This window comes from Rhinolophus hipposideros (genome assembly GCF_964194185.1).
Source record: "Rhinolophus hipposideros genome assembly, chromosome: 6".
Classification (NCBI taxonomy): Eukaryota; Metazoa; Chordata; class Mammalia; order Chiroptera; family Rhinolophidae; genus Rhinolophus; species Rhinolophus hipposideros.
Genome location: NC_138052.1, coordinates 79,056,236 through 79,069,266, shown reverse-complemented (window position 1 = coordinate 79,069,266; position 13,031 = coordinate 79,056,236). Strand labels below are relative to the sequence as shown.

The following is a 13,031-nucleotide window of genomic DNA, read 5'->3' as shown; positions in this document are numbered from 1 at the left end:
GGAACTATAGTGGTCCCAATGTTCACTGTCTATAAGTGTACATAATAATCCTAGTATTTTCATCAGAATACTTCTCTTTCCATTGTGCCTAATATCCATAGTACACAATTTTTTTGTTTTGTTTTTGTTTGTTTGTTTAGCTTCTCCTAAGGATGAAGGGAAGAAGGAGATCTGTAGTCTAATCTCTTCCTAAATATACTTTGAAGCAATCTTGCTGAACTCATTCCCTCCTGCTCTGTTTACAGCGGTTTGTGGTGCTAATTCTCCTTGAGCCTTTGGGTATATACACCTATGGTGTGAATTGGATTTCTTTTTAGTGCCCCCCATCCCACCCCACCCCCCGCTAAGTTAGGTTAGGCTTCAGATGTCTAATGTTTGCTAAGTCAGTTACTACTAGTTAGCCACTTCCTACTTCTAGTACTCTATTTTTAATGTCTCCTTTCTATGATTTTTGTGTCTGTTTTTTTAATTAATTCATTTATTGTTAGTATAGCGAAATTGAGAGCGTATGGAAATAAACGTGTATTCAATTTGCCATGCAGTCTTGAAGCTCAATATAGCTTGGTTTTTTTGTTTTAAAAAATTTCAAAGCTACAGGAAATGTTCTACAATAGTACAATAAACATACCTTCATATAGGTAAATTGTCATACCTCCTCTGTGTATGTGTGTGTGATGTCTGTGTGCGTATGTAAAGTCACACCTGTTTCAAATTCTAATAAAGACTCCTAAAATAACATTTTGTTGGAAGCTAACTTTAGGATGCACTGAAAAAACATTTTATCTCCATTAAGCAAAAAAGGTCTTTATGATTATGATTTAAGAAAAAGCCTAGAAATGATTTCTTATTACACAAAATCATAAATTTGGAATAGACAGATATTTATAGTCTCACCTAGCTCTCATTTTTTATGATTCTATGATTATGACATCATTTGTAATTTTAAAAATAAAATATATTTGAGCAACAGCAATGTTATGAATCAAAATGTTTTTTAAAATGTTTATTGTTTCACATAAATCTACAATGGGCATGTTACTTGTAATTATTTAAGTTTTGATGTTTGTAATTCATAAATTATACCTGTATATGTGGTTTGAATCCACACTGATAATAAATGACCTATGTTTGGATCACTTAACTCTACCTGTAAATAACTATAGTTGTATGAATAACCATTCTCTAGAACCAAAGATCAAAGGTTAGAAATCCACAGTATAAGTTAGGATTCAATTTCAACTTATTTGGCAGTAAACAAAATCCAATATAGTCCATATTACAAAGTTAGAAAAAAAATGCTATTTGATATGCACTTATTCTATAATATAGCATTTTTATTTTGATATATGTATAGTGTTTGTTTTTCATTTACTTTTACTTGCATTAAATCACTTTAAGAATTTAATGTCTTTTCATTTTTAATTGACTCCACTGAGTGAGAGTACATTTTAAAATCATCAGCACCATTAGTGTACTGCAAGTAACCATATTTGTATAGAACTTTGCATTGAAATCATGGTGTTATATTTTTTTTTTTACAGGAAGCTCTGATCATGGCAAGTATGGACCATCCACACTTAGTCCGGTTATTGGGTGTTTGTCTGAGTCCAACCATACAGCTTGTTACACAGCTTATGCCCCATGGCTGCTTGTTGGATTATGTCCATGAACACAAGGATAACATTGGATCACAGCTGCTGCTTAACTGGTGTGTCCAGATAGCTAAGGTAAGTGCACACCACTTCCCATGGAAATAACTTTCTGACTTTGTATCTCCTACAACAGTATTGATATTGAAAACATGTCAAGTTTTTCAATCTGTTTAAATGGAACATATTATATTTGCTATTAAAAGGTATATTAGGGTCATATTTACATTCAAACCACAGATCAAACACATGATATACTGATATATTTTTGAATGATTGTATTCTACCATTCATGTTATATTGATAAGAAGCCAAAACAAAAAGCTTACTGGTAAGAAGGAAAAATACATATACTTGTGTTTGATAAGGAAAAGGAAAAGGAAAGCAATAGAAAAATTACATGGAAAGGACCCTGTCCAGAAAAGTTTCTTTGTTAGGTGGTGCATCTTTAAAAAAAATGAATATCGGAATGTGTTAAAATTTTAGCACAACGAAGAGCCCTAAAAGATTATCTATTATTATTATTATTATTATTATTATTAATGCATGAAATTGTTTTGTCAAGTGAAATCTTACTGGAAAATCTAAACATATAAGTGCATCATCAAAAGGGTGTTGAGAGGATTTTCTGGTCCTTTGGTCCTTTCAGGGAGTAGCATTAAGAACATCTGATGCGCCTGTGTTGAAGATATATACTGGATTTGTTTGGCTTTTTGTTTGTTTTGGTGTAGTTTGGTGAACAAACAAAATATAGGAAACAAAAGTTTGAATGTCTTTATTGCTCCATTTTTAGATTCTTTTGTTAAACTAGCATGTACATTCCATTCTCAGTATTACAAATGGTCAAATTCTAAATATTTTCCTAGACATTTTGATAATTTTCAACTGGTCTTTAATGGTTGGGTTTTTTTGTGTTTGTTTGCTTGTTTGTTTTTGGTGTGGCACCATGTCTCAGGCTTGTAACGTACATAAAGGAAGTGTCCTCAATCTCCGTAACTGGCGTAATGGGGGAGATGAATCTGTGGTGAACTTAGGAACTACTCCACTGTAGTGGACTGTGGTTTTCCCACCAGTTACCTGAGCTTACAATGTTTCAAGCAGAGCCAGAACTAGATTTTTTTTATGTGACTTGTCCTAATTTAAATCTTGCCTCAAACTTTGTACTGCTCTGGGAGCGAAGCAAAGCATTCATGTCCTGCAGTCCACCAGTGTGCAATTTCTGGTACATATTCTTTACATTCAAGAAACCACTTATGATTATCTGTATCGGGGATATTTCTTGAAAATTTTCTCCTGGATAAATAGGGCTGAGATGAGATTCAGTTCCCTATTTCAACTCTTAGTTACATTAAAACATGACCTGATATCCTATAAATTCTACCATTTTGTTCATCTTTGTATTTGTATAATGTAAATGCCAAAATATCAATTTGGTAGTTTTAGCCTGTTTTACTTGTTGTTGTGGTTGTTGTTCTTTTTTTTTTTTTTTTTACAATCTAAGAATTAATAAAAATGCATTACTCAAAGAAGCAGAACTTTGAGATAATTCTTGAAATGTAAACCCAAAAATATATTTGAAGGAAAAGCCAGATTTAGTTTTATATATCATAAATCTTACTATAGTTTCTTATGGACCATGTATTAGCATTTTGTGAATATTGCATGATAAACTCACAACTGAGAGGATTCTTTATGGTAATGAAATTTCAAATATAACCCTTCAAAAAGTGATTTACTTATCTGAGAACGTCTATAATTTATAAGGTGAGCTAAATATGCAATAGGAATTCTCAAATCATCCTAGCACTATAAATGAAAACAAAACTAAGTTTAAAATTTCTTATTTCTTCTCTATATTTCCTGCAGTGTTCTCCATAATTTAGGTTTTGTCCTTAGGGGTACATGGCATTAATATATCATTTATGCAAGACTGTACACTCTAAGAATAGAAACTGCTTTGAGTTCCCCGAATAATCACACAGTTTTAAACCTTTTTGCCTTTGCAAATGGCATCTCTTCTGCTGAGAAATCTTTTTTCATAGCTTCCTGATTCACAGAACACGAACACTCATTGGGCTTCCTCTCCTTATGGAGTCTTCCCTGGTCAACCTTTTTCCTCCTTAAATGGACATCCTTTTCTGTGTTCGTTTTGGCTGTTGGTATCTTGAATGCATTTTTGTTATTTTAAAGTTATGCTATGTGTTTCCATAACTCTCTGACTATATGGTGAGCTTACTTAGTCATTAATTCTTCAATATATGTTGGTGGGCACCTACCAGCATGTGCCAGGTACAGTGCTGACTGGTGTGTAGAGCTAACCATGAGCTTGGGCCTGTTTCTCTCTGTACACCCTAAGAGCACAAACAGACATTCAACAAATAAAGCAATTAAGTACAGGATTCAACACTGTGGTTCAGATTTTGAAGAAAAATAATTACGAAGGAGACTTCAGGGCAGACCCCAGTGAGTCCTAAGGGATAAGACTTTGGCTATGAGAAGAAAATGTCAGCACAGGAAAGATTACAGGGAGCCCTATAAATACGGTGACTAAGTAATTTATCATCTAAATGGAACAATTTTAGAAGTGAAAGAGGCTCTATTAAAGTATTTACTCCAGGACACAGGCACACACATAAATGTCCTAAACAGAGCAAGGCAGTAACCCTGTGTAGTCTGAAAAGTTTGCATTTTATTATAAATTCCGTAGGTAGTTACTGAAATATTCTACCATGGAAGTGGCATGATCCAATTTATGTACATAATCCAAGTTGTGTACATAATCCAATTTATGTTCATACCAGTTTACATATGGAAAATAGATTGAGGTAATATAAGAATGGAAATGAGGATACCAGTTAGAAATATGAGGAATAATGAAAATAAGGAGACATAAGTGGAATTAAGATATGTTTTTGAGACAAATTTAAGACATTTGATTACTGATTAGCTGTAGGTGATGAGGAATGGGAGTCTGGTGATACTATTTCCCAACATGGAGAAGGCTGAGGGATTGAATTTGTAGGAAAAAAATTGAAAGTTCAGTTCCAGACATGGCAAATTGAACAGTTTATAGAACGTGAAACTGTAGCTGTCAATTAGATAGTTGAATTTGGTCAGGACTGTAGGTATGGAGTTAGGAGTTACAGGCATTTAAATATAGGGGATTACCTAGGGATTGACTGCATCTGCTTCATATTTCTTCTCAGCACCTAAAATTGGGTCTTACATATTGCAGCCATTTAGGAAAAGTATTTAAAAAATATTTTAACTCATAAAGACAATTGAAAAATTGACCCTTCAGGAGGGAATCTTTTCTTAATCTGTTTTCCTCCTTTGGGGGAAGAATTGTGTAGTGGAAACAACATTAGGGTCAGAAGGACCTACATTAGTATGTTGATGGCCATTTTTTGGTTTTGTGAGTTTGAGTAAGTTATTAATCTTCTCTGAATTTGGTTTCTCAATTTATTAATGGAGTTAATGATTATTACATTTTTCCCCTCATGTGCAAAGTGTGTAGAAGAGTATTTACCTGTGGTAAGTTGAAAAACAACCCTCTGTCCACAAAGATGTCATGTATACTCCCCAGAATCTATAAATATGTTACTTGACATGTTAAAAGGAACTGTACAGATGTAGTTAAATTAGGATTTTAAGATGAGGAGGCCATACTGGATTGCCTGGGTGGGACCAATATAATCCATGGAATCTTATTAGTGGGAGGTAAAACTATCAGATAAGGAGGAGATATAAAGATGAAATCAGAGTCAGAATGATCAATCTTGAAGATGGAGAATGATGCCACAAGCTGAAGAATGTATTCTACTTCTAGAAGCTGGAAAAAGCAAGAAAACAAAATCACCCGTAGAACATTCAGAAGGAACCCGGCCTGCTGACACGTTGATTTTAGTCCAGTGAAACTGATTTTGGACTTCTGATGTCCAGAGCTGTAAGAAAATAAATTTATATCGTTTCAAGCCACTAAATTTGTGGTAGTTAGTTCCAGCAATAGAAAACAAATACACTCCCTCACAATGATTTGCAAATATTAAATAAAATAGTCTATATAAGGTCCTTGGCTCAGTTCCTAGAACATAGAGTATTCAAAAACCATCTCCTTTTATTAGCTAGTGGTTGAAAACCTCAAAACAAAGAATTGTTTTATAAATGTCTATAAAACATGAATAACATAGTCTGAATAAACAAGTATTTTACAAATAGCTATTTCAGTAACTTAGAGACTTCTTTTTCTTTGCTTTCAAATCTTATCAAGAAAGAGTCATGAAACTAAGTGCAATATCATCATAATTGTTCCATATTCACTTTCATTTTGGCTGCATTGCTTTTTTGTTGTTGTTGACAAAGCTTGGAGGAGAGGGTATGATGCTGTAAAATAACCAATTTATATTTGTGATATATCTGTGTAAAGTTTAACAGTATGTACAAAAAATAATACGTATAGCTAATATTAAGCAGTTACCCTGTGTGAGCACTACTGTATATTTTATTCATTAATTAATTTGTGTCGTCAAAGATTCATGAGGTATCATTATTATGTCCATTTCATGGATAGAGAAAGTGAGTCACAAAGAATTTAAATAACATGGTTAAATTCACACAGCTGGTAAATAGTGGAACCACTAATCCATTTTTTATGTATAAGGAAGTAAGTATTCCTAAAATATTTGCATCCATATTTCAAGTTTCTTTTCATTCTTCCATTGGTTCATTATTCCACAAAATTTTGTGTAATAGAAACACAAATTTAAACACCAAAATTATCTCTTAGAGGGAGCCATATTTTCTCAGCATATGCCTCATTTGTAACTTACTTTAATTTGGTATGCAGAGCAGAAGTGTTATTATTTAACATTCACACACTACCAATGCCTGCCTGGTGAATCCAGGATAGAAGGCAATATTGACAATCCTTTTCTCACAGTTGTTGCTAATGTGTTCAGCAAGCAACTTAAAAGACAGTGTAGCAGATTCTAAAAAGAGGAGGTGAGTTTAGAGTGGACAAACTTCATGGTGAGGAACACTGATAATGATTAAGTCCACGTGGATAAAGCAGGTCTTACACTCCTGGGATCTGCTTGGTGCTATATGTATATTGTGTTACCTAATCTAGTTATAGTTAATAATTCCATGGTTCTCCCAGTTTAGAGATGAGGAAAATGGGGGGAAGTGAAGTCTTAAAGAACACACCATAAATTGAGATGTCTGGATTCTGTCCTATACCACCAGGTAACTGATGCCCCAGCCAGGTCTTTAAACCATTCTGTGCTTTTTTCTCTACATTTCCTCTGCACACTCACACACACACACACACACACACACACACACACAGCAGTTCTGAATTTGAGGAGTGGGAAGAACATGATGCTTTTTCTGCAGTTGTGCCTCATCATTAACCCATAAAGAAAAGATTCTTTTTTGAATAACACTTTTTATGATCTTCAAAGGAATTCTTGCTGTGTTATCATCAGCATCTAGGTCACATTTTCAGAGAAAGTACTAGTTATTCATTCATGGGGGAATTTTTTCACCTGAATGTTTTCTTTATAAATATAATAAAGCAAGCTCAAAGTTGTTCTTTGAATTATTATGTAGTATAAATACTGATCACAAGTGACACTATAAATACTTATCACAAGTGACACTATAAGAATTTAACATGTACAAGTTAACACTAACTTGTGTTAAGCATATAGACTCTAGAACCAGACTGACTAGTTTGAAATCCCAATTCCGCCACTTATCTGCTGTGTGGTCTTAGACAAGTTAGTTAATCTCTCTTTGCACCCTGAAAACGGGGATAGTAATGGTACTTACTTTAGAGAGTATTTATGAGAATAAGATAATATTTGTAATTTGCTAAAAATTTTGTTTAGCATAGAGTAAGAATGTACTATTTAGCATAGAGTAAGAATGTGTCATTTGGGATAATATTTGAGATGAGAACAGTTAAGAAAGACACATACACATACATTCATAGTTCAAATACCCTAATAATATCATTTAAAAAATACGTAATTTTTAAATCCCAGATATAAAAGTTTAAACATTTCTTCTTAGACTGTGCTGGGAGTAGGAGGACGTAATCTACTATTTAATATATCTGATTTTTGGAATGAAGAACTCGAATCTTCCATTCTCATGTGATTTCCTATAGTTTTTTCCTACATGTGCTATTCACATGATTTCCAATTTTCATGTTAGAAACTGGATTGTTTGTAACATTGAGAACATGTGAAACCACCAGTGAACTGGCAAAGATCTGAGGTCAGGAGTAATTATTTGAATAATATAGTCCATTACTGAAGAAAAGCAAAGGGAAAATTCTAGCTTTTCAATCTCAAACTAAAAGAAAAATTAATATTGGATTGACTTCCTGTCACTGCACAAATTTTTGCTTCTGACTCCTTTCTAAGGAAAATTATTTGAAACTTTTTTGCTACTGTTGTTATGGTATTAGTAAAGCCTGAATACTAAATATAGGCTACTATTATTTTTCAAAATCCTGAAATCTTCCTAAAGGCTTTACTGGCCTATTTTATATTATTGTCAGATTTCCTTCTGGAGCGCTAATTGATTTGCAGTTTAAATCAGATGTAAAGTCCCAACAGCTTTATTTTTCAGTGGTTTACCATTGAAACTAGTTAAAGAGATGATTCTAAAAACATATGTCAGTGGTCCATTGTATACTTCAAAATGATTCATTGCCTGGTTAAGTCACAAATTGATCCAAACTTAAAATGCTTCCAAAAAGAAATGGAAATAAAATAATTCTGTATTTTCAATAATAAAAAAACTAACCTAATATATTTAACCAACATGATTTAAATTTTTCCTATAAATAAAAGACACTCGGTCGTATTTTTACAAATAGATTAATCCAAGCATTTATGTTTGCTAAGTATTGTTCAAAGGTCAGCATGACTATTAGGACAGTTTAATGGATTTCCTCAATTAAACTTTTTTTTCTTCACACTCTATTTGTCCTCAAATTACTTTGTAAGTTAATGAGAATTCTATTCTGAAACCTGACTTTATGCGGCCATTGAGAGGTATCTGTGAACCTTAGTTTTTTTACTCTTGGTGGCAGAGTGGGAGTTAGTGGGAGGGGTGAGAAGGAGAGAAGAAACTTTCTCAATTCAGAACCATAGTTCACAATGATTGGAAGGCTTGAGTCCTTCTTCTGTACACAGATACAAAGTTTTCCTTAAGGCCTGAATATGTTACATGAGCAGAGCCCTCTTTTCCATTTTTCTCTAGCAGCAGCTACACAGGGAAAGAAAAATGTAATTGCCTGTTTCATCCAGCCATTTCCTTCTGCATGAATACAATTAAATTCAAACCTGAATACCTGATGCCAATTAAATTTATGACCTGGGTACTGAAATTTGTTTATTTGTTTGTGGTCAAGACTAGACTCTATATGTACTTTTAACCTTAGTCATATCCATGGGTGTGTATATAGATGATATAGATATATAGATATAGATATAAATATAGATATGGACACATATATACATATATATGGAGACAGAGAGAGAAAATCTATTATTTTACAATTTTATATGTTTATATATTGATTATTATATATAGTAACATAAAATTACATATTTTTACAATTTTACAATTTTATATCTTAATATATATATTAACTACTATATATACATATATACACATATATATGTGTATATATATATAATAACATATACAATTGTAAAATAACAGTCTGGAGAAAAAGCAGAACACTACTAATATTCTTGAAAAGATAAAATTGGCACTAATTACATTTAATAATATAATAATGATATTTAATACTGTGTAGAAATTTGCAAATACCAGTTTACTGAATATGTCTCATGGGTATGTTTTGACACAAATAAATTATTATGTTTTATAAAGGTGAAATAGAAGAGAATTTTCAAAATTAGAAATCAGTAACAGTGGCATAGCTAAACTCCATTTAGTGACAATTCACAATTTAAATTAAAATAAAGGAATTATATTTTTTCTAGTCATATCTATTTTGGGAAAGATAAGGATGTAAACTTGCTTAATATTTACATTTTTACTACTATTATTTAACTTTGAATGGATTAGATCTGTAGGGAAATTCAGTGGTATAAATCTTTCTCAATGTTAAGATTTTATTTGGAGTAATATGCTCAGTGACTTTCCCAGGGTAACGCTGCAAGTTAGTCCAAGGATTAAGTACTGAATTCAGAATCATGGACAGGACATTGATTATTTCATGAAGAAACAATGTTTTGTTTTGTTTTTTCCTGAAGTATTGGTCTAGGCAGTGAATTTTTCAAAAATTCTATTTTTCAAAACTTTCAAAATTTTTCAAAACTTTCTTGCATTCATGTTTTAATTAGACAGTTGAGATTTGAATCCCAGAAGAGAATATCTATGCTTTTCTAACCAGGAGGGATTCATTTATTATTAATTAAAAATATGCATATATATATTAAGGTATGCTGTAGCAGGTACTACCCCACGATCTAAGGATTCAAGAAAGAAAAATCAATAAGAAGTCCCTCTATTACAGTTTTTATATCCCACTGGGGAAGATAGGCACAAAAACCAAGTAAACAGAAATACTGTCTCATGTAGTTAAGAGGAGATGGTCCCGTCCAGTGTTTTTTTAAGGCAGGATTTACAAGGAAGAAGCACCGTGTTCCAGTTTCAGCTGTAGTGCTGATCATCTGTATGACTGAGGCAAATGACTTCGTGTCTCTAAATCAATTTCCTGACCTATAAAATGGGCAATAGCCTCCATTTGTCCAGCTGTTGTGATGGTTAAATGAAATCATGTATTGGCTATGCATATTTGCTACCAAAAATTCAGTGCCTAATGTATATCATTATAATATTAAGTAAAATGGTAATATATTATGTGATATTTTTAATCATCAAAACTAATTTAGACATGACTTCTATAGAAAAAAAACATAGTCTAGCAGAAAGAATATGAACCATAGGGAAATCCAATTGTGGTTCGAATTCTGAATCATAGTTATGACAGCTTGGAGAGTCATTATCTCTTGTACCAAATGAGAATATTTATGCTTGCATAACCTAGGTTTATCACATTTGAATCAGTAAATAAATAGAAGCAACTGATAGTAATCTGAAAAGTTAGACAAAAGTTTCTAGGAATATAAAGAAGAGGAATGTGTGTGTGTGTGTATGTGTGCGTGTACTTCTTTATTAATTTGTACACATTTTTATAGTCTTTTATTCATTTGTATTTCTATTTTATTCATTTGTACACATGCATATACTCATGAATATAGCAAGATTCCATTGAGAACCTACAATGATTATAAGGATTAAAGAAAATAGATTTTTTGAATTAGAATCCCAACACTACTAGTCATTTGCTGTAAAATTTGGGGCAAATTTCTAAAACTCTCTGAACTTTCTTATCTAACATCAGGATAATAATATTTACATCATAGGGTATTTTAGCATAAAACAATAAAACATGTCAATATCTTAACGTGTTGCCTGACACATAGTATTACTCATTAAATATTGACTTTATTTTTTTAATCACACAGTATAGTGTTCTCCAGGCCATCCATTTCAGAGGTGGATTGCTAGACCTTTGTATAAACAAAGAGTTCACTTGATTTCTTTTTTGTTTGTTTCCAGGACAAAACACAGCCTGCCCAAATAAGTTTTTTTTTTCTATCATTTTCTCACGTTAAACATAAATATATATGAGATGATACAAAGATCGGAGAAACATCACATTGTTTTTCTAAATTAAATTTATTTGAGCTTGGTGTTCTCCTATAAAGTTAGTCTGAAATCCCATTTTGATCATTAATCGAGAGATTCCCACAAGGATTCTTCTAGGGGTGCTGAAGAATCCAATGAGGAATACATGGTGCTTGGCAAACAGGGCAGGACCTCCAGTTTCCCGACCTTTGTAGTTGATACATAAAAGTGTTCCTTGTTCATCTCCATGGAGCAGAGCTCTCCAATCTGTCTGTCAGGTATACCATGTTTCCCCGAAAACAAGACCTAGCAGGAAAATCAGCTCTAATGCGTCGTTTGGAGCAAAAATTAATATAAGACATGGTCTTATTTTACTATAAGACCAGGTCTTTATAATATAATGTAATACAATACAATACAATGTAATACAATACAATACAATACAATACAATACAATACAATACAATACAATACAATACAATACAATACAAATACCGGATCTTATATTAATTTTTGCTCCAAAAGATGCATTAGAGCTGATTGTCCGGCGAGGTTTTATTTTCGGGGAAACAGGGTAAGCAATCATTACAGCTTCCAAATCACCATCCCTCCTTCATTTTTATTTGGCATATAACGTAAAAGTTATTACTCATCAGTCTGGCTCTGGGATGTTGGCTATACTCATTCACATGTCAGTCAGGAGCTTGTCTGGCTGCCAGCTCATCTAGACTGGGCTTACTGGGCCAACTGGGCAGTTGGGCTCTACTTCACATAACTCTCTTCCTCCATCAAGTGAGCCGGAGCATGTGCCCACAAGTCCTGCCTCATGGGATTCAGTCCCTCAGGGCTTGGGTATCCATCTACACACCGTACCATGAGGGGCTTGGGACTTCTGTGGGAACAGAATGAGGGTGGGTCATGTGTCCTTCCCCCTCCAGCATACTCCCAGTCCCCTTCTGGAACTGCCACCAGTGATTCCCCCTTCCCTTTTGGAGAACCTAACCTTTTTTCTTCTGGTTATTGAGTGCTGCTGTTTCCATGTTTCACTTTCACCTCCACTGCTAGATAGAAATAAGTCCTATTCTCAAACACAAAATCTAAGTGAGGCTTGTGCCTTGGAATTGCAATTCCAGGTCCTGCAGCGCAAAAATCCTTAAAAATATTTTAAAGATGGAGAGCTCAGATAGAAACACACAGATTTTCCTATTTATTCTGAAGAACTAAGCACAAAAACACAGGTTGATATCTTTTTTTTTTACTAGATGTGCTTTTTTTTTAATTTGTTGATGTGCTATTGGTTAATAAAATTGTATAGGTTTCAAGTGCATAATTCTGTAATACATCATATATATATTGCATTGTGTGTTCACCACCCAGAGTCATTTCTCCTTCTATCACCATGTCTTTGACCCCGTTTATCCTCTTCTACTTCCCCCCTCTCCCTTTACCCTCTGGTAACCACTAAACTGTTGTCTGTGTCTATGAGTTTTGCGTGTTTGTTTGTATTATTTATTTATTGCTTTCAGTATTATATCCCACATATGAATGAAATCATATGCTTCTCGACTTCTGTCTGACTTATTTCACTTAGACTGATAATCTCAAGATCCCTCAATGTTGTGACAAATGGCAGTATTTCTT

The 13,031-nt window shown here is 33.2% G+C and overlaps 1 protein-coding gene across 4 annotated transcripts in view; it reads left to right on the top strand.

Moving 5' to 3' along the window:
- ERBB4 (erb-b2 receptor tyrosine kinase 4) overlaps window positions 1–13,031 on the top strand; it is a 1,057,350-nt gene that overhangs the window by 892,855 nt on the left and 151,464 nt on the right. For all 4 annotated transcript variants that reach the window (XM_081052780.1, XM_081052778.1, XM_081052779.1 and 1 more), the window contains one exon: window positions 1,542–1,727. In XM_081052780.1, the coding sequence (XP_080908906.1) occupies window positions 1,542–1,727 (186 nt within the window). The remainder of the gene's footprint in view (window positions 1–1,541; window positions 1,728–13,031) is intronic.